Genomic DNA, 23105 nt, shown 5'->3' with positions numbered 1-23105 from the left:
CAGCAGTTCCATTTCCTCTCCTCACCTTCTGTCTCTTTTTCCCTGATAACTTTAATTAAAGCAAGAAATATACATTAATAAGACAGGAGAGAGCAAACAAACATAAATACAATATCCAAAGGTATTATAGAATTGGTGAATCATAATGTCAGAACTAACTTGGTGCTCCAGGGCTGTGGTGTTTTCCTGCATTTTTCATAAAAAACAGGAACATTATTTGAGATTAAGGGAAAATCCAGAAGCTTTCTTTCAGCCAGCTGACGCCACACAGCAACAAGTGAGGGAGGGGGGAATGATACTCTACAGAAAGCGATGGTCAATCAGCGTTTCACTAAATAAACTTTCTGTTGGTAACCAGGCCACACCGATCTCCAGCACCCTTCAACTTTCTGTCAGCCAGCCAACAATAATCCAAAACTATCAGATATTATCCAGAAGGTGAGTCAGGTTGCCTCCTCAGCTTAACTTTACAAGCATGAATGTACCTAGGATGACATCTGCATGATGTAACCTGCTAAGTGCTGCCTGAAATACTGCACAAGCTGAGCAAAAGATGCCATCATGATTTTTTAATGCAGAGAGGCAGCTGTGCAAGAATGTCACACAGAAAAAGCTCAGAGATACATATTTAATGTCTTCATCCTCCAGTGCTCAGCATGTAACCATAAAAAAGAACCGTCTGGGACAAATAAACATGTCTCCTAATCACCTGCTCTCCGGCGTCTTAGTCCAAGTACACAAAGGTCAAAAAAGATTAGAAGCAACTAAAATTTGACTAAAAGAAGCACGAGGAAAACATACAAATCTAATTTTATTCTTAAATATTAGGGACAACAAAAGGTCCAAGAAGGTTCAAATCCTGGACGAGCCCCCAATTGTTACAACCTGGCTAAGTTTTAAGATTAAAACTATTTTTAGTTTTAATCTTACCTAAACTAAGGATAAGATTAAAATTTCTGACTTTATCATATGAAGCAGTCTCCGCCCAACGCTCCTAAGAACAATTGTAAATGGCATAATGGACGGACACTGTTGAGACGACATGTCAGAAAGAGCAGCAGCTTCTTAAAGAGACAGAGGCCCAATTTCAAGGCATTAAATTCCAAAGTGAAATTTATTTTAAGCTATGTTTCATACACAGCATTTTTATAACAAATTAGCTGATTGTGTTATAAGATGCCTGGAAAACCCATAATACTGCCCCTTTAAGACGCAGATGCTATAATGAGCTAAACGGGATGCGTTGAGGCTAACTAACACTGTGCAGATGGTGGCAGCATCATGCTGTGGAGACATGGAAGCTGGTTAAACATGGTGGTCAGTAGATGTTCAGATCTGGAGGAGACAAACATGCAGAAGGTTTTTCTACAAAGTTCAGCTGAACAGAAATGCTTCGTCTCGTCTTAGTGGTTCTCCATAACCTTGAGCTCAATCCTACTAGCATCAGCGTCTCATTGCTGTACAGATCCATGATGCAAATGGACCAAATGTATAATCAGTCCAACAGAACTTCTTCAGCCACTTTGGCTCCAGGATGACAGATTCTGAAATCTTGGACTTTACATGTTCTCATGTTTTGGTTTTATCTCCATAAAACCTCATCCAGCAGTTTAGTAAGTATGCCTGCGAAATCTGTGAAATTAATTTAAAAGTGTAGATATTAAGATGAGAGATCCCAGCAGAGGTTCCAGATTCCTACAGGATGTATTATTTATTGGGAGTTTGGGTTTGAACTAGGCCTGCAGGCTTCAGACTGTGCAGCTTATAAACTATCATCTTCCAACAATTTTATCTCTGTTCAGTTGGAAGGATTTCCAGTTTCCAGTCATAGATTAGATCAGATTAGATAACCGGCCCAATTATTTTTCCCTTCCCGGAGGGCAGACCCTCCCAGATGATTCGCTCACAAGTTTACCAGCAGCTGACCGCACTGCGCTCCCGTCCCCGCGGGTCCAAACGCTCCCGCTCCGGAGCCTTACCTCCTGTAGCTGCTCCAGCTCCTTCCGGAGGGTCTCCTGGTCGGTTTCCAGCTCTGCATATTTCTGTTTCAGCGCCTGGTTCTCCTCCAGGACGGCCAGCCCGCACTCCGCAGCCCGGATCTTCTCCCGGTTGGCCTCGGCCAGCTCCTGCGTGAGCCTCTCCACCTCGGCCCGGTACTGATCCACCGATTCCCCGCATCCTCCACCGGCGGCCATCGCCCTCTTTCCGCAGTGTGTTTTTCTGCCCCCCACCCCCCTGCAGGTCTGATCCAGCGCCGTGTCGGATGGAGGCAGAGCCAGAGAGGCGGGCGGAGGCTGGAGGATGCTGAGTGTCCGCCCTCCTCTTCCTCCTCCTCCTCTTCCTCTGAGAGGAAGCAGAGGACAGGAAATATCCGGGAAGGAAATCACAACATGTTAGCTGCTCTATATAGTATCAAAAATGAATAACTATGAAATGAAACCTTCCTAAAACAAGGTCAGTGTTGATGACACTCAACTAAACGGATGGTGTCATTTTTGCTTATTCATGGGTTGAAGGGCGCCACCTTTTGGTTACTTTAAGACACAGCACAGTTTGTCTGGCAGCCCTAAAGTATTCACACCCCTTCTCCACAGTCACTCATATAAATGTAAGTAGTGACAGTTGAAATGACAAAATATGACGAATCCCAGTTAATAACAGGTTATATTTCCTCAGTTTGGTTTATATTCAACAGCTTTTCCGACGTTACTTTAACTCATCATCTAAAAACTGCTTGTTGTTTTTCTTCATTAGAAAATTATTTGATGATCAGAGAAAGAACATTTTTACGCCACTGTTATTTATATTTAAAATTAAAGCTGATCCCATTCATGTTCTTATTTATAAATTCATGCTATTTTTTGTTTAGTGTATTCTTTTTGTCTTATTCTTTATGTGTTACTTGTATTTTTTAATTTAACACATTCCTCCTATGGGATGAATAAGAAATTAGATTTTTGTCCCATAAACATATTTTGGGTTTGGTATATTTGAGGACTTTTTTTCTATTTTTCTGTGTTTTCTTCAGTTCAGATGAAAAGTTTCTGCTGCACAAATCGATGTTTCTCACTCTGGTGTCAAAGTACTTTGCAGCAAATTATAAAAAAGAAAACAGGAGAAACAGTGGCACTGTAAAAAATGGCAAAGTCAGGTAAAATATGAGAAACTATAAAATAATTTCTACAGCCACATGTTTTATTTTTGCTTTTAAAAATCAGAGCATTTGATGTCTGACAATTATCACTAATTAATTATAAAGCCCTCATTGTGATAATTTGCAGTTATACAACAGTGGTCAAGGTTTTTTGTGCTGCTCCCTGCCAACTATTTCTGTCCTCCTTAACTCTGTGAAGCAGTAATAAATTTCTCACTCAGGCAGTAAACAGAAGATACGGCCGGGGTGAAAAGTTGAGCCGTTCTCATAAACCTGTAATCAGTTCTGGTTCCATCAAATCAGTTGTTGAATTGATCTGCAAGGTGGTGTTTTGCTATCTTTCTGAGGACTTGTAATTATTTACATAAAGCTGAAATAAGAACTGTTTAGATCGTTGCACAAGCAGAAACTTTTTTTAAGCCTGACTTTCTAAAACAAAGTAGCATTTGTAGAGAATACGGTTTAAAGAAGCAGAAGTTTTCCAGCATTAACATGTGAGCTCCTAGTTGTAAAGATATTCCACTAGGTGATTTTTTTTTGCCTTTGGACTGATTTGACAAGCCCTCCAAATAAATGAGCTGACCTGCGATTAACCTTGTCTTACAAGTCCAAATTAAGATAAGGAGAGGTTGTCAGAAAGTCAAGCAGATGAACTTTTCATGACTTGGGCCTATCTTATCTTTCACAAGGAAGTGTGGCGTCATGAAAAAGGCTAAATGCTGTCGTCCATAACAACACAGCGGTTTCTGGTCAGAGACATGTAGAGTACAGCTGCTTTCAAAACTTAATCTGTACACAGATTTATCTGCAAAATTTAAAGAAAATGCAAAAATCATTTCAGAAATTCAGTTTATTGGAAAATGCAAAATGTTTTTAGTTGCATGCGCAGCACACAATGTTAAGAGAATTAAGGTTAAATTTCACAGAGCCTGGTTCAAAACTCCACATTTACATTTTATATAAAAAAGATTTTTAAAACTGTGAACATTGTGAGATAATGAGAGGGGCTATCGTTCTGTCCCGTACAGGTCGGAGCAGAGAGTCCTGTAGCTGTGTGTGCTGCCTTGTGTTGGAGTGGCTCTGAAAAACAGCCTGGACGGTTCAGGTGTCCAGCAGGTCAGCCAGTGCATCGGGTCAAGAGGCGGCTCCTGGAAATGAAATTAAATATTTCCCAGTGATTTTACAACCTGAAAACAACCTGCAACCTGGAAAACGAGTCGCAGTACCTCATAATAAATCGGAGGATGAGTAGCTGAACATATCCGCTGCCTGGTCATCACCTCGATTTCCTTCAGTGTTTCTGACTTTCTCCACTTTGCTCTGCGGTTCTGGAACCAAATCTGAAGCACAATAAAATTCTGTTTTATTGGGACATGAAATCTGCAAAACGATGTAACAAAGGTGTAGTTAAAGCCATTACAAGGAAAAGAGCTTAAGAGACGCGCTGAATTGCCTCCATCAAGGTCAACAAGCCGTTTACGACCGGTTTCAGTGAAATTAGCAGCGATAAAAAAAACAAACAGTGCATTTAAGTTTAAAAAATTCCATTTTGTTTTTATGCCATGTTACCAAAACATAAATTATTCAACAATTATTACAATTTTACTTCAGTTAAGCAATCTGTTTGTACAGGCATATTTCCGCTAGTGCGCTAATAGCAGAGCTAATTTTAGCTTAGCGCTTTAACACTTTTGCTAACTATGAAAACATTTAACTTACTTAGTTTTCCTGAAATTAAATTTTCTGGATAAATCCTAAAGCACTAATTTACTGTTTCATAAACTTTCAGTTGAACAAATCTTGACATCTGTGAAAACGTTTTTGTTATCGACTGTTAAGAATTTTAAAAATAATTAGCCATTTACATTCATGCTCTTATTTTGAAGAGGGTGAAGTCTATATACAAAGCAGCTTCCTTTCTCTCTTTTTTAACCCTGTTAACTTTATTTCAAACAAGAAACCTACAGGAACAAAATAAAATACAGACAATAGAGAACAATTAGCAAGGATAAATACAAAAGGGCATTATGGGATATGTTACGCATGTCTAAGTTAATCTGGTGCTCAAAGGTTGTAGTTTGTAACTTAAATTAGTTCTTTAGCATTAGTTTGTGTCAGATATCATGTTTATGTAGCGCTTTAGCATTAGCAGAACTGTTTATTTTTAGCGCAGCTAACCTTTAAGTTGGCAGTGCTCACCTCTGCTGATTAGTTTTCTTAACATACTTTTCTGAATAAATTACTATTTACATTAAGATTTATGAGTTTTTATTTCTGCTAATTATTTTTGCTTACATCCAATGCAAACATTTAAGATTAGAATATTACTCTTAACTTGATTATTTAATTTATTTCTTATTTCTAAATGATATTGGCTACATTTTATCAGGAAATAAAGGTTTATTATTATTTAATTAGACCAATAAAAAATATTTTTTTATTGAGAAATATGAGATGAATTAAAAGGTTGTTATTTCCTACAGGTTAATTTGATGAATGAGCCTCATTGAAAAGGACAATATAATTTATAATATAAATATGACTGTTTACATATAGATATCATTATTTGGAGTCGTTTGCATCCTTCTGGCCATGAACCCACAGAAGCAGGTGTTGTACCTGTATTCGTCCCTCCGTCAGCTGCAGGCGGCCGGCCAGCTCGTCCCTGGTGTTGACGTCTGGATAGTGAGTCTGCTGGAAAACCGCCTCCAGCTCCTGAACCTGGAACGGCGTGAACGTCACCCTGGTTTGCCTTTTCCTCTTCTGATCTGCAGGTGAACAATTTCTTAATATCTCTTTGCTTGTTAAAGAAATGCCACATTTACAAAGGTGTCTCTGTTAAGTTAATAAATACTCACTTTTGGTTTCTGTGGCAGATGTTGGAGATTCTTCATGATTTTTCTGTGAGGAATCTATGAACAGTGACAAGCTTTAACGGGAAAACTTATTTTCTGGCTACATTTTAAATCAAACTGTTAATTAATGGGATATTTAAAACCTTACCTGTGTAAGAGAGCTGGTTATGTACCTCAGTGTTATCTTGAATAACAGACCAGTTTCGATAAACTCTTTCCTCTTTTCTGATCGGTCTTCTTAGTATTTCTTCAATTGAATGGGAAATGTGTTTGTGCTGCTGTGATTCCTTCTCTTCATCCGCACAGGATTGTTTTTCTCTCTCTCCTTTTGTCCACATATTCAACAGTTTATCTCCCACCACCAGCAGGCTTGTCATTATAGGTAAAAACTGATCAGAAATCCTCTCAGTGTGTCTCCAGTATCAGAAGCTGTGAAGGTAAACAGATTCTGCAGTGTTCACTCCGTCACAGGAAGACAATGTGGTTTCCTCCCTCCACTGGCAGTCTATGTTTGACCCGCATCACATGGTCAGCATGGAGGTGGAGCATCAGAGCACAACAGAATATTTCCAGGAAACCCTTAAAAATCAACATGTACCAATTAGTGACAGAACTCGTATAGATTTGATGTCAAATCAGAGGAATCAGAACTTCTTACTCTGTAGAACAAACTGCAGAAAAATCATGTACAAGCTATGCATCTGGTCTGAAACCTGGATAATATTCAACTATTAAACACGTTTGGTTCTCTTTCTTATCACCTGGTTTACTGCACAGGTAATGTTTATCACTTTGGCCTTGTTGCACCTTCTGTTCTCTTCCATTCAGAAACTCAGGAGAATCTCATCACGTTAAAAAAAGACCATTGATTGAGGAATTTGTCTCCCTCTAGTGGCCTGCGCCGGCAGCTCCTCTCAACCTTTCCATACAGTCAGTCTATCCAAGAACCAACAAGACTTTTCCAAAACGGATTTTCTGTTCCAAAGCATCATTCTAAATGTGTTTTACTTCAGATTAGTTACCATAATTACACAGATAATACACAGCTCTACATAACATCGCCAGGTAACTCTGAACCCACTGATAACTGCAACAGAGTCTTCACTAAAGTCTAACTAAAAAAAATAAATAAATCAGAAGTTGTATCAACCTTCCAGACCTGTTGGGTTTTCTGGTTCTAATCTGATTCCCAGAATCAGAACCAAACATGGCAAAATAATTTATGCTCCTCTAATCTGGAATAAACTTCCAGAAAACAGCAAATCTGCTAAAACACTGAGCTCCTTTAAACTAAAGGCTGCTTAGCTGCCTTTGATTAATAATCACTGGAACTTATTAGTTTAATATTACAACTTTTCATCCCTTTCCTTTATTCTGCCAGTGCAGTGCCTCCTTTTTCGTTTGTTTTGTGTTTCATCATTTAAAACACGTTGAATTTTCCTGTTGCCTAAATGAATCAAATAATTAAACATGGCTTACTCTTTTAGGTGTTTTCTGGTGTTAGCTCCTGTCTATTGGCTTCATAATTATCTTGTGAATAGTTGATGACCGCAAAAAGGCAGGTCAAGTATCCCCAGAGGAACTTGTACCATAATTTGAGAAACTGAGGTAAAAATGCATGAATGATATTAAATATTAGTTTATGCTACGTCTGGAAAAACAGCATTAGTAAGAAATGTTTCCAGTCTTCAGGGTCAAAGTTTAATCAAAGTATTTTGATAATCTGCTCAACAAATTTCCTCAGAATATTGAACCTAAAAATATTTTAAAACATTTATTTAGGAATCCAAATAATTATTAATTAAACAACTAAATGCTTATTACTCTCAACAGAAAGGCTGTTGGTCTAACAATGTGATTCAGGTCTGTATGCAGACTGGGGAGTCATGAGCAGCAGAGAAACAACAGGAAGCAACAATATAATCTACACGAATAATAACATTATCATTAACAGCAAGTTTAAATTTAACTAACGAGCTAAAGCAACAAATTGGTTAAGAAATTCTATTAACCAGTTTATGATATGGAGATTTATTTCTTTAAAAACAATCAGAAGCTTTATCTTTTAAATGAAATGATCCTGGTTGAGACTTTAAAATGTTTTAGTCCCGTTTGAGTCTCCTGTGGGTCTGAACACTTCCTGCATTGTTTCTGAGTTCAGCTGATTGAACTCTTGCTTCACTGTTCCAGCGTTAAATCCTTAAAAGAGCATAAAAACAGGAGATTCCTTTAATGAGACAAACTGAAAGCGGCGGCCGGACCGACATGTGAACGATCAGCCCTGCTGATCCACTGGAAATGACTCAGCTGTCTGAGGCGGATTCATAAACCAAATGGATTCTTTACAGAGATCCCAAAACAATAGCTGCCGACCGGCAGGACGGGAGGCAACAAGGGACATTTCCCAACGAGAAACGGCGGAAATAAAGGAGAAATTACCTCAGCAGGAGAATTTCATGTGGTGATTAGGAGATGAGACCAGGCTCTGCTTCCTGAAGAGTTTTAACATTTAACAAAATAAGATGCAATTCTCAACAAAAAGCAAAAACAAGTATAGTATTTTCCATATAATTTTAACTTTTAGTTTCAATTTCCCACTCAGAAAACGTTTTATTTTTCACATTGAATGTTCCAACTTTTCTTCATGTATAATTTTTTCTCACTCTGTCAGTAAAATAAATACAATGATTCATTCAGCTGCGTTATGGAAACGTGTCAAATCCACACTTAATATGTTTGCTTTGTTTCTCAACATTCATCCTGCATATTTTAGGACTGAAATGATTAATCACATTAATTGTTATTAATCAATTATTGAAATAATAATAATATTATAATACATGCTTGAAAGAAATGTAATTTGCTGAAAAACCCCAACAAACTCAAAACAATAATGAAGCCAAAACTACAAAAAGAAAAAAATGCTTTGCATTTAATAATAATAATAATAAATCTTTTTCTGTAAATCTGTTCTTCCCAAAAATCAAGTTGCAGTTTTAGCTTCACCTTTAAATCCTGTAAAAATAATCTCCTATTAAGCACCTTTTGCTATCCAAATAATCTGTTAATCCGGAAAATATTCTCCAGATTTTCACAGGCTGATGTTAGAAGGATTACTAGCTGCAGATTTATCCTCTTTTCTCCCAGTAACTTTATTTAAATTAGGTTGCGTTGCTGCTGCAGGTTGTGAGCTGCATGTGATTTCTAATTTCTAAAAACTATTCTGTTCATGTCGTCATCGTTCAGGAGAACCATTGGTGCCGACAGTCATGTCCAGAGTAAAAACATACAGAAAAAGCTGAATTTTGGCAGCTTTATCTGCTACTTTTTAGTATAATGAAGCTGAAGAAGACAATCTGTTGTTTTTTCACATCTCTGCTACATTAAGCGGTATTGTTGAATCATTTGCACCTGTTATTATAAACTTCAAGTTTGGAGTGAAATGCTATTTGCTGCATACCCACAGTTTATTTCTGTTTTGTGCACATAAGTGTCTTCAAGCAGTCAGTCTTATGAGGTGAGGTGTTCAGTATTGAAAACTGCAGAGATGTTCATGCCAGAAGTGTGACAGTAACTTTCTTCCTTCTGGACTTTAACTAGGTAGATGTGGGCTGCTATCAAACTCTCAATTTACACTAATAATGTAATTGAAGCTAATGGCATTTGGAGGGAAATGGAGAGGTACGGTAAATTGGGAAATGAAGTTATGACTTACAGCGGCTCATGAACAAGCCTTGTGTTGTGTGATACTTTGCCAGCACGTGATAGTCACAAACACAAAAATGTGTTGTTAAAATTAGAAGGAAACTGGAGCAGTTTGAGGAAAACTCACAACCAACCAATACAAAATGCTAAAAACAAGATTTACTCAAAGTGGAACAAATTTACCCCCAAAAGCAGCAAAATAACAGCAATAATCCTGAAAGGAGGCGAGAACAGGAGCCAGGCTGCAGAGATTCTGGCCTCAAAGGTTTCCTCTTATGAGATTAGTTTGTTTTACAGTGAAAAGGACAGAAGATCTCCAGCCTGCCAGAAGCTGGTTGGTCAGCTGCTGCTACTGTTGTAATTCGGTTCACATGAGCGCTCGGTTGGACCCATTTCAGTCAGCACGAGCTGCAGTCCCATGTCTGAAATTAGCTTTTTCTTAGCAGGCTGTCCACCCCGCCCGCGCTCCCGCCTCCCAGACGCTTCCTTTTGTCTGGCTTTCTCCTCTTTCTGTTTCTTCTCAAACTTCAGGAAACTAAACCTGAGCCAGCAGGTTGAAGCTGACATGACCTCAGAGAAGGAGAGCAATGGACTCAACAACTATGCCTTTGCGGTGAGTTTAATGCTTTGCTTTTATTTGATAAGAACAAGCTTTACTAAAAATGACATATCTGGAAATCTGGGGATGAACTTCTTTCCTTATTTGATCTGGTTAAACGTGTTGGCTTTACATGCTGTCAACAGCTGGAACTGAAGAAAATACAAAAATCAATTTATAAATTTGCATTTTTCTGCCTTAAAGCTGGAAGTAAAAGCCAAAGCAGTTTTTCCCCTCATTGAATTTGCAGGACCCAAGTTCTACAGGTTCTTTGTTACTTCACTGCCTCAGGTCTAAACAAATGAAAAAATTAATTTCTGTCATAAAGAAGAAACATTTGATTTAAATTTTCTGTAATAATTTCTGAAAACGGGAATGTTTGGGGGCGTTTTGTGTCCAAACTTTTGCCTTTTTCTGACGTCTTCCTGTGTCTGTCTGTGGAACTGAAGCTGGAAGGACGTTTCTGTGATCTGCCAGAAAGAGGAGAAGATCTGGACTCGTCTATCGATGAAGACACGAACAAACTGGCTTACTGCGTGACAGACGTCCCGCCCTGGTACCTCTCCATCCTCTTAGGCACTCAGGTTTGTCAGGAAAAGCTTTGGAAGCCGTCAGTTTTCATGCAACATGGAGTCCAGAGTTACATAACAACGTAAACAAGAGAGGCAGGATTTGATTCAGGTTCTTAGTTTATGTTTCAATAAGTTTAGGGCTGCAACTAACCATTATTCTAGTAGAATATTCTGATGATTAGTTGATTAATCAGATAAAACATTTACCACATTCTGCAGATTTTTCATTTAACCACTTAATCTTTTTTATAGATGCATTGAAAGATGCGAATAATTTTTAAAATAAGAAAATAAACATTTTGTTTCATAAAACTCAACAGTAACATTCCTTCAGCGAAGTAAAGGAGGCATCTGCGGCTAAAAGGTGAAAAGCTCATTTTATTCTGCTGGACATCAGAACAGTGTAGCGATCATCTGGTGATTATTTTATGAATCAACTGATCAAAAGTTACTGAATTGGATTTTTTTTTTTTACAGAATTTGAACCAGTCGAAGCTAAAACTGCCACTAGAGGAGTTATGAATAGTATTTCTTTAATATCTTAAAAACTAAATGTATACTTTTTTACAGTTTTGGCTTAATTACTGCTCTACTTGTGTTGTTCTTTCAGCAAATTATAATTTTTATAGTCTGTACTCCAGTTAGCAATTAATCGATACTAAATTTGTTAAATTTCACTGATTTATCATTATTAATCATTTCAGTACTAAATGAATTCATGCATTAAAAGTCAAACTGTTTTCTCCTCCATGCTTACTTTTAAATGTCCCTCCTGTGTTCCTGTAGCACTGTTTGACTGCCTTTGGCGGCATCATCGCCATCCCCCTCATCCTGTCGCAGGGCCTGTGTCTGCAGCATGACGGCCTCACTCAGAGCTACCTCATCAGCACCATCTTCTTCGTGTCTGGACTCTGCACCTTGCTGCAGGTCACCTTCGGCATCAGGTAGGAACTGATACCAGAAGGATCTGGCTACCTGCTGAGGACGGACTATTAGCATGGATTTACTGCCAGCAAACAGAACATCACAGCTACAGCCAAGCATGGTAGTGGCAGTGTCATGGTCTGGGATTACTTTGCTTCTTTTATATCTGAACAACTTTCTGTTATTGTTGGAACCATGAATTGTGCTCCCTTGCAGAAAATCCTGAAGGAAAACATCCAGTTATCAGTTTGTTGCCTTAAACTCAAACACAGCAGCTGAACAAAGAACCTAAAACTACCAGTTCTCAGCTTCTCCACACATCGTCTGAGTGGTTTAGAAATGGGTTTTCTGAAACCAGCCTTTTGTATTTCTGAATTTGTTTGATGATCTGAAACATTTCAATGTGCTAGAAAAGCAAAAACTGGAGAAATCTTTGACCTTTTCATGCTGTGTAGCAGAAGTGAGGACCCTGTGTTAGTTATGCAGAGTTAAGGTGACATTAAATCTGGTGTAAAAGCTGTTTTTGTCTTTGAAACCCACAGATTTAAAATGTGATTTCAGCTCTGAGCGCTGCAGCTCAGCCTTCCTGAATCCCGTCGTCACAGCTGGATTAGTCAAGGAATTTCCATCTCATTATGTCCGGAATCTGGTTTCTGCTAAAACCCGCATTCTCCTGGCTTAGCACCACTGATGCTTTCTTGTCCTTTCCTAAACATTCAGGCATGAGCTGGCAGGAAAACATCACCTTCAACAAGCTCAAGTTTTTCTTTCCCAAAGCAAACATCTGCAGCCATTTTCTCCTCCAATAACTTCCTGCATGATGCTGATTTACATGCTTCACTGGAAAGTCGGATGTGTATGGCAGATAGTGAGCAGCACAGAGAAAATCATTAGCAGCTCATTGTTTTAACCCACTTAACCTCGAGTCTGTGTGTCTAATAGGAGAGTCACTAGAGAAGCTAGAGTCACTCTCTAGCTTCACATGATCTGAATTAACTGTTCACATATGCAGCAGATGGAGACTGTAGGTTTAAATTTCCTGTTTATGAATAAATCTAAATGATCTCAGACTTTAGTAGCATTTTGCTTACATTAACCACTTGGCCATCTTTGCCTCCAGGCTGCCCATTCTTCAAGGCGGCACGTTCACGCTGCTGGCTCCCTCCATGGCGATGCTCTCCATGCCAGAATTTACGTGTCCTGCCTGGACCCAAAACGCCAGCTCAGTCAACACTTCGTCCACAGAGTTCATAGAAGTGTGGCAGAGTCGGATGAGAGCTGTAAGTAAACTGTGAGCATTTAATCATTTAAAGCAAAGGTCGGATCTCCTGTTTTATTTTCCTCTGGGATCAACACAGTGTTTTTTAATTGAATTGAATTAAACTAACAGCTGGTCACATGACTCCACTGGGTTTTACCTCCAAATTTAGCAAACAAAGAGAAACCAAACACTTTTTGTAATGTTCTGAAAAATAAACTGGGTTTAGCACAAGCCATGGCAGCTGTGCACAGAAATGCTCAGGGTTTTATTAATGTTGTGAAATTTGGAATGCAAAGATTAACAGCAATATTTTGAGTTATTTAGCCTGTCATAGGAAAAAAAGGGAATTCATTTTTGAAAGTCACATTTTCGCTGTTATTCATACATTTCTAAATGTCACAGTTTTCAAACTTTATAACCCATTTAGCTCCAGTGAGCAAGCTAAATTATTAGTTTGAGGTTAAATACTTATACAAACAAATATATTTAGCTTACTGGCTAAATATTTAGTTATCTAAATAATTAGCCAGCAGGCTAAATATTCAGTCTAACCACAAAATATTTAGCTACTTAGCTAAATATTCAAGTTGGAACTAATATTTAGCTCCAAACTAAATATGTTTAGTTAGCAAGCTAAATATATTAAAACTTTGACTTTTTTCTCAGTCTCAAGGAATTGTAATTTTTCATTATAATCATTATTTTGTTTTTTGTTGTAGACTTTAGTCATTGTGATTATTTTATGTATTTTTAGGGTTTTGGTTTCAGCAATAACCAGCCAATGTGCTGTCAGATAGAAATAAAAACTCTTAAATTATATAATTTAATTTATAATAATTTTTTATATATTTATAGACTGAAAATATCCTAACAAAATGTCTTAAATAACGAGGTGGGGAATTGTTGTTTCAAGGCTTCTACTGTTCATTTCTCTTAGTACAGGTTCACGACACTCCCTCTTGTGGGAGACATGAGTATTACAAAAACAAAGACGAACGTGAATCATACATTTATAATATTTTATTCTTAGAAAATAAAACATCAGATTTTTTCCTCCTTTTTTCAAATTAAGTTCCGTTGTTTGTTTAGTTTGAGTATAATGATTGATGCCTAATAGCTGTGATGTTTCTGTCTCTAGCTGCAGGGCTCCATCATTGTGGGCTCCCTCTTCCAGGTGTTTGTTGGATTTTCTGGCCTCATCGGCCTCTTCATGCGCTTCATTGGACCCCTCACCATTGCTCCCACTATCGCTCTCATTGGCCTGTCGCTGTTTGATTCAGCTGGGAGCAGCGCTGGAAACCACTGGGGCATCTCTTCAATGTAATTCCTTTGACTATTTTGTATTTTTACACAAGAAAAAAAAAAACACACCAAACTGTTTATTTCTTTGAGGAAATCTGTTTTTCTAAATCTGGTTCTTATTCAAATTCAACAAGATTAAAAAATATCGATGCCTTATCCTTAATGATGATCCTTATGCGAAGAAAGACTGTTACAGTTTTCTGTTCAGAATCTGTTTTCTCCATCTTGTTTAAATTTCAGACTAATTTTCCTTCTGTCTGCCTCACAGGACCACAGCCCTGATCATCCTGTTTTCACAGTACCTCCGTCACATAGCCATGCCCTTTCCTACATACAGCAAGGATAAAAAGCTTCACACTTCTCGAGTCTACATCTTTCAGATTCTCCCTGTATGTAACTGAAGAAGTGATTTATGTTTTATAAATAGAGTAAATTGTGATTGTTTTGCTGTTGTTGCCCGTTTCAATTCTCAGGTCTTGTTGGGAATCACAGTTTCTTGGCTCATTTGTTACATCTTGACGGCGTATAATGTTCTTCCTGCTGAACCAGGGCAGTACGGTTACCTCGCACGCACAGACCTAAAAGGGGAAGTAATCAGCCAAGCTCCCTGGTTTACCTTCCCATATCCAGGTAAGACATTAAGATTATATCTGATTTTAATTTTATATCTCAATATATCTGAAAGTCATGGAAAATGGAGATGTTTCTATTTAAAGCCAGAGATGTGTGCGACTGTAAAAAAAATAAAAAAATAAAAATAAAATTGAAGCTTTTACATGATTTTAAATTTTTTTCCACAAAATAATGCAACATTTATATTATGCAATTCATGTAAAAACTAACAAATCTGTTAGAGGATGTAATGCAAATGTGAAAAAGCTGCAACAGCCTGGTTGTATAAACTAATTCGCTCCCAAAACACATTTTTCACTTTCAGGCTATTTTAAAAAGATATTTTTAATCTGGCAAACGAGCCTTATTGGAATGCATTATTCTAATTCTGAATATGACTGCATGCAAAAAGCATCAACTGGAGACGATCTATGAAAACAGTGACATCAACAAAACTGGATGTTTCTCCAAAAGTTATAAAAAAGATGGACAGAAACTTATTGGGTGCCGTTTGTTGCTACAGTCAAAAATTAACAGCAATTATCTGTTAATTAGCTACCATGACACCGAAAATGGGGTTCATTTTCACCACATTATTCATTCATTTATAAATGTCACAGTTTAAAACCAAATGTTAAATCTGCAAAATAAATATTTAGCTACAAGCTAAACTTTTAGCTTAGAGCTCAGAGCTAAATATTTAGCTAACATGCTAATGCGAGCTTGCCCATAACCGGAAGTGGACTGCTAAAAACAAAAGCTGTGTCTTACGATCCTCCATGTAAATTCCTGCATTGCTGCAGTCAGTCACATCCATCGGTAAAAGTCTGTCCTGCTGGAAAACGACTCATCCGATGTTTCCAGCTGAAACTGCGCATGTCTGAAACAATGACGAGGTGAGCGGCAGAGTTAATAACCGACATCAAGACCCGTGTTTTATTTGGGTAGTCAACTTCCGCCTAGTGAATTTACATGTTAGCTAAATAACCAGTTTGAAGTTAAATATTTACATCACAAACTAAACATCTAGCTTTAACTAAATATTTGACTTGAAACTGTAATATTTCTAAATAAATGAGTAACATGGTGAAAATATGACTTTCAGGCATCAACAATTTTCTGTCAAAACTAAGAAGTATGGCTGCAATACTGAAGCCTTGAATTTCAAATAAAACATTCAGGCACAGATTTAATCTCCTAAAACCTTCTAGCAGAATCATGTGCTTGGATGAAACCTGATTTGAACTTTGGACCACAATTCCATGAGCTAACAGTTTAATAAAATAAATGATAAAACTCTGAGGTGTAGAGTTTATAATGAAGTATGAGGAAGGCAGCACAATAATTTGAGGTTAGTTCTCTTCAGATGGAAAAAAAAATAATCAGTGAGTTTTGATCCTAAACGTTCAAAATGAAGAGGAATTCTGTTTCTCGGTGGAAATTACAGTTTTGAATTGGCCTAGTCAAAGTTCAGTATCATATGTGATAAAAAAAAATCTCAGGAGTCACCTGAAGAGGAGACTGAATATTAAAAATGTATTTAAAAAGATGTCAAATTTATGGAATCAATTTGTATTTTTGACATTTCTTTCTGATTAATGTGTATTATTCACATTTACCATAAGCAGGAATGTAAACTTTTGAAAGCAACAGTATAATGATGAGATCCCAAAAAGCAAAGGCTATTAAAAACTGTTCAAAGCAGGGAAGTCTTTGTGAAAGGAGCTAGTTTAGTGTTTAACTGCAGATAATCAAACGGAATATATTTAAGATGTTTATGTGATGATTTACTCATAGTCTCATTTTCTCTGTCATTCTGCTTTAAACCAAACCCAGGGCAGTGGGGGAAGCCCACAGTGAGCCTGGCCGGCGTGGTGGGGATCCTGGCCGGGGTGATCTCCTCCATGATCGAGTCTGTTGGGGATTATCATGCCTGCGCAAGATTATCTGGAGCGCCGCCACCACCGAGACACGCCATCAACCGCGGCATAGGCATCGAGGGAATCGGCTGCCTGCTGGCTGGAGCGTGGGGAACCGGAAATGGAACCACCTCCTACAGCGAGAACGTCGGCGCGCTCGGTATCACCAAGGTAACAGCCTTCTCCGTGAGACCGCATCAGATTCAAAGAGCAGGATCAGCAGGATCTCCTGACTTTGCAGGTCGGGAGCCGCGTGGTCATAGTGGCCAGCGGGTTGTTCATGGTTGCCATGGGGATACTTGGTAAAATGGGAGCTGTATTTGCAACCATCCCCTCTCCGGTGATTGGAGGCATGTTCATGGTCATGTTTGGTGTCATCTGTGCAGCAGGAGTCTCTAATTTGCAGGTAAACACCTTAAGCTAAAACAGGGAAGTTTCCTGAAAGCTTCTAAAAGATTTCCGATCCTGTTCCGACTGGGAGATTTCTGCTCATATTTTCAGTACGCAGACATGAATTCATCCAGAAATATCTTCATTTTTGGCTTCTCCATGTTCTCTGGTTTGGTCATTCCCAACTGGATATTAAAGAATCCCAAAGCTATTGCTACAGGTACGTAATCAGTTTGTGTTACTTTATTATTAATTAGCTTTTAAAAACATCAAACCGTCGTTGTTTCCAGGTGTGGTAGAGTTCGACCAGATGCTGCAGGTTCTTCTGACAACCAGCATGTTTGTTGGCGGTTTCTTCGGCTTCGTGTTGGACAACACCGTCCCAGGTGCTCTCACACATCAACAACAACCTCAGTGATCTAGTGGGGCAAAGGGCTTTCTGCCCAGGGCTGCACAGCATGGGAAGGCAGTGGGAGCCTTAAGCCAAAAATAATAATATTTTGAGTAACAAAAGTGTTTTCCTAAGAAGATATTGTTGTTCTAAATGAAATGGCTCTTCCTGTGTTTTCTTTGTTTCCTGCAGGATCGAAGCAGGAGCGCGGCATCCTGGCCTGGAACAAAGCTCATGAAGACGATTCGTGTGAAACTCTGGAGACCGGACAGGTTTACAACCTCCCATTTGGCCTGTCCTCCTACCTGTCCTCGTTCTCCTGGCTGCGCTACGTCCCGTTCTGCCCGCCGGGCCTGTCCAGCTCCCTGGATCCCAAGCAGCCGCTGGGAACTCCAGACCCGGGTCAGATCATGATCGGAGTTGGGTTGTGAGCCGCGGTTCCACGTCACGGTGCCGTCATTTGGGATTTTCCAAACACACCACCAGAGGCAGCTCAGACTCTGTAACATCTCAGAGACGGTGTACTGTAGCAACAGAGTTTGGATCTTATTACATAACAATTCATCTTTCATTTCACATCATGTTTAACTGCTACATTGAATTTTAGATGAAATCAAGTGGTGAATTCTGAAAAGAAGGACATGAAGAAGTAAAAACGTAATCTCTGCCATTTCTTAGAAATAAAAAAGCGACTGCAGGGCTAAGATACTTTGACTGGACAAAGTTCAGAAATATGCAACAGCAGGCGAATGCGACCCACATCTGATGTTTTCACAGCAGGATGTGGAGCCGGACCAGGAGTCATTATTATCATTTTCAGCCATTATTTACATCCAGATTTACCGTCTGGCTTCTTCTGCTGCTGCTTTATGACACACGTCTCACATCAGTGACGTAAAAGTCAGATAAAGTTTGACGTAAGGCTTCAGACAGCAGACTGTAAAAACTATCTGATGCCATTTAGTTCCACATATGGAAGTGAAACAGATCAGTTTTTCAAAAGATTGGAATTAGGACATTCAGACTGCCGTACAAAAATAAAAAAAATAATAAAATAAATAAATCAGATTTGGGTCGTATCGCCTGCTGTTTGAACGCAGCCTAGGCTGATTGTGATGAACCTCCAGGACGATGTTTTATATCTACATGAACAAAGCAAAAGCTGAATTAAAAAAAATCTGTGGCAGGATTTGTAAAAATGTAAACATAACTGTTGGCATGCAGAGAAAAGTTTCTGCTTCTCACGTTTTAACAGTGATCAGAAACTTAAATTGGTAAAAGAGGAGAGAAACACGTCTACTGACCTGCTGCTGCGGAATACATGTTTGGAAAGATATTTAATCCAGTGGTGCTTTGCTTTGAAATCCAAGATGGTTTATTATTTACAGTGGATCCTTAATTACAAGAGATTAAAATGAATCCAACATGGACACGCTTATTAAAGTTTTCAGATATTTTTCTCTCATATTTGCATATTATTTTCACTTTGTTTTGTTGTGACTCATTTAAAGTTGTTCTGTTTTTGGTCTCAGATGTCAGTTACATGCAGGTGCTACTAAATCAAATATCCGATGTAAATATGATGTAAATATGGGATTTCACACTTGAATCGTCTTTTGCTGAGAATATTTCAGTGATTTCTTCATTTTGATTTCTGTTCAGTTCATTTCTGATTCTCATTTCTTTCAGTTGCAACATCTAATATTGAATTTTAAAGTGATGTACATTAAACTTAAACACTGAACTCAGTTTGTCCGTGCCAGGTCTCGTTTTATAGCTTTGTATAAACCAACAAAAGACTCTGCCCACATTTCTCTTTGGTGAACAGAAGCAGCGCTGATCATCTTCTGGGTTGTGTACACCAAAGTCATCAAGAGTCGCTCAAAATCGTCCTGATGCAGTGAAGCGCTGTGATCCGACAGCTCAGCTATGAGCCCAAACACTTCTGTTGGCTTCTTGGGAACGATCTCCTCACAGATGAAGTTCAGATTTCTGGTCTGACGGAGCGAAGAAAGTTCAGCATCGTCGACAGAAAACTCCCCACTGGGCTCAAAACGTATGCCGGCCATCAGGATCTGATACACAGAGAGAAGAAAGGGCAAAAATGCAACAAATGCACATTCAGAGATACATCTGGGTCATATTTATTTTATTCACCTCATATAACAAATGGGCATCACTTATGGTTTTGTAGAACGTTGGATTTCCAGCTGCTGAAGATCCTCTTTTCACTTTGGCTGCAGCAGGAAACAGGACTTTGTGCAAAAATAAAATAACAGGCACAAGAATATTTAAATAAGCTTAGCTTCACTATCAACTTTACTTCTCTATGCACATGTTCAGGATTAATGCTGTAAACTCTCAGAAGTGGATAAATCTTTGTGTCAAATGAAAAAACGACTTTATCTTTAATGGAGGGTTGCTGCTTTGCTGCACGTCATGAGCTTCAAACTCTGACCTCTGACCTTACAGACAAATTCTGTCTGCAGACACTAAACCTCAAAGGTACAAGGAAAGTCAAAGGAGGAGCAACACATGGAAAATATTACACAGTCCAAATGATTTCAACATGCAATGCATGGTTTTAGTTTTCCTGGCTTTACGTTACAGAACGATCACAACAGGATGTGCAGCAACGGAAACGATTTAAGATTAAAACCTTAAGTTTAAAATAAGAGGAGCTGATCTGCTGCTGCGGTTCTTCACATTTTATAAAGTGTGAAGCAAAGATTCAGATAAAAGGAAAAAACTGAATAAACAAAGATCTCAGTGGAGAAAAAGATCAACGGATTGGTTAAATAATATGGCACAGGTTTGAAAACTGACCCAGCTTTTATTTTGGCAGCTCACTTCCTCTTATCAGCAAGTGAGTTTTCATGTTAGTTAAATATTTAGTTCGAAGCTGTTCTGCTTATTCGTCTCCTGTAACGTTTCTGTTTTCATTATTAAACCTTAAGCATTGATCATCAAGCTCCTGCTGCATGTTGGTCCAACTTTAAAAATCATGTAACACGATCCACTCAGCCTTCCTGTTATCATCTCGTCTGAATTAACAGATACGAATCAAAAATGCCAATTTCCAGATTCCCAAACTGCCTGTTACACTGGGTCAGTGGTAAAAGTTTGACTTCTGGAGTCTGAGATTGACACCTGGTTCATCATGAGTCAGAATTTGCTCTATTTTTTAAGAGCCAAATAAACCTTTTGCTACTTATTATTCATAGCAATGAAGAAAAGACTTTATGTTGCCATATGTTCAAAAGATTATTGAGTTCAAGGCTTTTATATCTGGAGGATGAAGAAAGAAACTGAAACGGTTTTGGATCCATGTTGTTTTCTGGCTTTGCTGCTGTAAAGCATACTTTAAAATAAAATATAAGCAGCCATGATGAAGATCATAAACTGGAATGGCGTTCATAAATCTCTCTAAATGGAGGGCACCGTCACATGCCTGGCCGCCACGTCTGGCTGCAGGCGATTATGTGGAAAACGTCAGAAGGTCCCAGAGCCGCAGACTGAACTCAGATGTTCAGCAGCTGAAAATTCACCAGGATTTACTGACTGATTTTCCTTCATAACATTTTATGTCCCATCAGTCACAGTTTTTGTCAGTGGCTTTGGTGCGTTACTCACATCATTATTGAATAGGACTGTAACTTTCATTTTGATTAATTAGTTACATCGATTTTAACACGGTAAGCATTCTACCACCATTCATCACTCTTTTCCCCTTTTACATACTTAAGTTCTGGCTGGAACTTTTGTATTTGCGTGTTTCCGGAACACCTGTAAATATGATGCACAAGTGCTAACAGAGCCACTTCTCTTGGCCCTCTGGGGGTTAATTAAACTATTGTTGTGCTAAAGTTGTGCTAAAATCAGTTAGCCTATCAGTAAAAATGTTTAAGCTTAAAATAGCATCTCAATGCTAAACATGTAGCTGCAGCACAGATGCTAACGATAATGTAGCATCCACAGTAGCAGCTAACGCTAATGTCAGCATCCACATTTCTGAAGAAGCTCCATGAATGATCAGAAAAACTCTGGAAAGACGAACGAATAGAAAAACACTTTGCTCCAACCTGGAGGCTGAACAGGTTAAAAACTACAATCTTTGCAGTTGAGCTCATATATTATATCTATTTACATTCATTCAGCAGCAAAAAGGAATCTAAACTAAAACAAACATTCTGCCACATGAAATCAAAACATTGATTAGAGGCTCTGATATCTAATAAAAATGATTTAATTGGTTCTTAACCTGATCCGATCTTATCATTTATTCTGAGAAAGTTTTAATTTCTTAAAGAGGAAACTTCAAACTGCAAAGTTTACTGCATAAAGACAAAACAATAATATTTATATCTAGATATATATATTTTAATTAAAAAGACATAAAGTCAGATAGAAAATTTAGAACTACAACATCCATTTTTCTCTATTATTAATAGCTGAGCAACAATCCATCTCACCTTTCGTCTGGGACTTGGTGACATCGGTCCTGATGAAGCAGTAGAAAAGTCCAAACATCACTAGTCTCCAGGAAACCATGGCAACCAGATCTACCTGAGGATGGAAACCAGGCTGAAGTTTGTCTTGGTGTTGGTGAAAACTCTGTGTCCTCTGGTTCAGTTTGTCTCCTGTGTCTCCAGTCCAGCAGCTCCGTGTTTCACCGTCCAGTAAACTTTCTTCTCTGCTGTCCTCAGACTCTCTCTCTCTCTCTCTCTCTCTCTCTCTCTCTCTCTCTCTCTCTCTCTCTTTCTCTCTTCCCTGAACATCTGATTTCTCTCTGTTTTGTGTTTCTGCAGCTGCATTTTAACACTAAGATGGTTTCAGGTTCAAACTCCTGCTTCTGGTTTATTTTAGTAACCTTTGTAACACACTTTCCTTTTCCTCTGAATAAATAATTTATGTTGTATTTAACATCCAGTAGTGAAAAAGAAAGATAAAAGTGTCACTAAAACGTTACTTTTAGCTGCTGTTTGCATGTAAGAAACTCAGTTAAGTCTTGGAAAACTATCTTCAGCCAATACAAAGTGTGTATGTATGTGAAGTCCAGGAAAAATGATTCTTAGGTTTAACATTTGTGGTTCAGTGTAATGCAGTTTGGTTGCCGTGACTACAGATCTTTAAATTCAATCCATTTACCAAGTTACCCAAATATGTTTTACAAATAAAAATCTAGAAAAACCTGGAACCAAAAATTTACATAAGCATTATAAATAAATAAATAAATAAATAAATAAATAAATAAATAAATATCTGTCTGGAGTTAAATCAGACCAAATGTTTCTCATTTCAGGTCAGTTAGAATCAACAAAAAGCCAGAAAACATAGCAATAATTTTTTTGTAACTTTCTTTGAATTCTGAAGTTTACATACAAAATCAGGGTTTTCCTCCACAAACCTCAACAATTTCCAA

The 23105-nt window shown here is 38.2% G+C and overlaps 4 protein-coding genes across 6 annotated transcripts in view; 1 reads left to right on the top strand and 3 right to left on the bottom strand.

Annotated features, from left to right (window-relative positions):
* LOC106950656 (protein bicaudal D homolog 1-like) overlaps window positions 1-2496 on the bottom strand; it is a 44160-nt gene extending 41664 nt beyond the window's left edge. For 2 of the 3 annotated variants that reach the window (XM_015037666.1, XM_015037665.1), the window contains exon 1: window positions 1980-2495. In XM_015037666.1, the coding sequence (XP_014893152.1) occupies window positions 1980-2195 (216 nt within the window). In that variant the 5' untranslated portion in view covers window positions 2196-2495. Of the gene's footprint in view, window positions 1-1979 lie in introns of all 3 variants that reach the window. The other variant, XM_015037664.1, reaches the window with a different exon arrangement.
* A 1503-nt stretch (window positions 2497-3999) lies between these two features.
* On the bottom strand, window positions 4000-11724 carry LOC106950654 (aristaless-related homeobox protein). Its single transcript, XM_015037662.1, has 7 exons — window positions 11642-11724; window positions 8449-8501; window positions 6158-6588; window positions 6013-6066; window positions 5774-5922; window positions 4381-4494; window positions 4000-4302 (listed from the first exon to the last, which is right to left on the bottom strand). Exons 3-7 carry the CDS (start codon window positions 6384-6386, stop codon window positions 4162-4164), a joined length of 687 nt encoding a protein of 228 aa, XP_014893148.1. The 5' UTR covers window positions 6387-6588; window positions 8449-8501; window positions 11642-11724; the 3' UTR covers window positions 4000-4161.
* On the top strand, window positions 9126-18401 carry slc23a4 (solute carrier family 23 member 4). Its single transcript, XM_015037661.1, has 12 exons — window positions 9126-10327; window positions 10762-10896; window positions 11671-11828; window positions 12929-13088; window positions 14208-14389; window positions 14640-14760; window positions 14845-15001; window positions 16820-17073; window positions 17144-17308; window positions 17404-17512; window positions 17583-17678; window positions 17876-18401. The coding sequence occupies exons 1-12, from the start codon at window positions 10133-10135 to the stop codon at window positions 18112-18114; spliced, it is 1971 nt and encodes a 656-aa protein (XP_014893147.1). The 5' UTR covers window positions 9126-10132; the 3' UTR covers window positions 18115-18401.
* A 639-nt stretch (window positions 18402-19040) lies between these two features.
* On the bottom strand, window positions 19041-22394 carry LOC106950655 (protein FAM180A-like). The gene is made up of 3 exons (XM_015037663.1): window positions 22156-22394; window positions 19841-19938; window positions 19041-19758 (listed from the first exon to the last, which is right to left on the bottom strand). The coding sequence occupies exons 1-3, from the start codon at window positions 22232-22234 to the stop codon at window positions 19429-19431; spliced, it is 507 nt and encodes a 168-aa protein (XP_014893149.1). The 5' UTR covers window positions 22235-22394; the 3' UTR covers window positions 19041-19428.
* Between the last annotated feature and the right edge of the window lie 711 nt (window positions 22395-23105).

The sequence above is a fragment of the Poecilia latipinna genome, unplaced genomic scaffold, assembly GCF_001443285.1.
Source record: "Poecilia latipinna isolate Pla-1442-1.1 unplaced genomic scaffold, P_latipinna-1.0 Scaffold414, whole genome shotgun sequence".
In the NCBI taxonomy this organism is placed as follows: domain Eukaryota; kingdom Metazoa; phylum Chordata; class Actinopteri; order Cyprinodontiformes; family Poeciliidae; genus Poecilia; species Poecilia latipinna.
The sequence above is the reverse complement of the archived record's forward strand: the minus strand, read 5'-3'. Positions and strand labels throughout refer to the sequence as shown.